Below are 1,442 nucleotides of genomic sequence, written 5' to 3'. Positions count from 1 at the left end.
ATTTTTTTCCCAAAAACATTGATTTTTTTGACCGTTATTTCATTATTTCAATCATTATATTTGACTTCTTCTCTCACAGGTAGACCTCGCTTTTCTCCTAACGGTAAAAAAATCAATTCTGAAAATCACTCCCAAACAGATTCTTAATATGCAAAAGGAAATAATTAAGGATTAGGTGCTCGAAGACAAAAGTTACAGTTATGAACATATACCTCTTTAAGAACATGTTTGGCTAAGCCTAGAAAAACTAAATAATACTTACTCTTAGTGCATATTTAGACACAAAAACTTATATACACATATTTGTAGAGAGTGATTACCTATTTCATAGACGAGAGAGGATAAACCAGAGCAACCAGGTCCACCAGTTATCCAAAGCAAAAGAGGGTCTGTTTTAGGATTATTTTCAGACTCAATGAAATAGTAGAATATCTGCGTTTCATCATTTTCTCCCGCACCAATGTATCTAGACAATCATTCAAACAAAAATTCTATAATTAATTACAAAGAATTCAGTTTCTTGAATTTGATTCATGTTTGATAACCGGTTTGTAAATAGTATTAAATACTACGGAAATAAAGAATGAAAGAACTGACCCTGTTTCTAGTTTGATGGGAAGACTACCCGAATAACCTGGAAGAGTCTTGATGATGGACTGTGATGTTCCAACGTTGAAGAGCAGCGGAAGAAGAAGAAGTGCAGGCGGCCCTATCCAATTCATTATAACCACACCCATAAATTAATTAAACTGAGGAAAAACATGGTCTAATCTGTTTTCTAAATATAATTTATAAGCACAGGGATTTGAAAATGATGCAGAGTTGCTGAAGAACGTGGTTTGGCTTCCTATTCTGATATATTTGTATAGAAACGAAAAGATATAGTTAAATATACCATTCTCAATAATTTTGGATGGTAAACCTAACTAAAGATGCTTTTATTTCAATAAATAAAGTTAAATTATCACCAGAAGTCAAAATGTAATTGTATTGACACATTTAGACTTGCAGGTGTCGGTGTAAGTGTACGTTTGACGCCCATTTTGTGGTAATGAAAATGGATGGAATATTGTTTTTTTGAAAAATGAATGATTGAAAAAGAAGNAAGTGTACGTTTGACGCCCATTTTGTGGTAATGAAAATGGATGGAATATTGTTTTTTTGAAAAATGAATGATTGAAAAAGAAGAAAAAATTTTCGATTTACGTGTAATATTATTTTATGAAAGATTGTGTGGTTAAAAATAGAAGAGCGAAAAATGAAATGGAAATTAATGAGGGCCAAACGGGGGCTAATTTTAAGTTACAGCTCCAACGTATAATTAGATTGTGTGGGGAAATTGTTGCACACAATATTTACAGGCAATTTCTTTAAAAGATTTAAGACTTTTATTTACGAAAATTATATAGATAAAATTAATTCGGCTCGAACGTGCTTCAGAC

At 31.8% G+C, this 1,442-nt stretch overlaps 1 protein-coding gene across 1 annotated transcript; it reads right to left on the bottom strand.

The window, feature by feature from the left end:
* Nucleotides 1-264: 264 nt before the first annotated feature.
* LOC111387862 (serine carboxypeptidase-like 16) lies at nucleotides 265-866 on the bottom strand. Its single transcript, XM_023012460.1, has 2 exons — nucleotides 598-866; nucleotides 265-466 (listed from the first exon to the last, which is right to left on the bottom strand). Exons 1-2 carry the CDS (start codon nucleotides 735-737, stop codon nucleotides 265-267), a joined length of 342 nt encoding a protein of 113 aa, XP_022868228.1. The 5' UTR covers nucleotides 738-866.
* Between the last annotated feature and the right edge of the window lie 576 nt (nucleotides 867-1,442).

This window comes from Olea europaea, unplaced genomic scaffold, assembly GCF_002742605.1.
Source record: "Olea europaea var. sylvestris unplaced genomic scaffold, O_europaea_v1 scaffold4313, whole genome shotgun sequence".
Lineage (NCBI taxonomy): Eukaryota > Viridiplantae > Streptophyta > Magnoliopsida > Lamiales > Oleaceae > Olea > Olea europaea.
The sequence above is the reverse complement of the archived record's forward strand: the minus strand, read 5'-3'. Positions and strand labels throughout refer to the sequence as shown.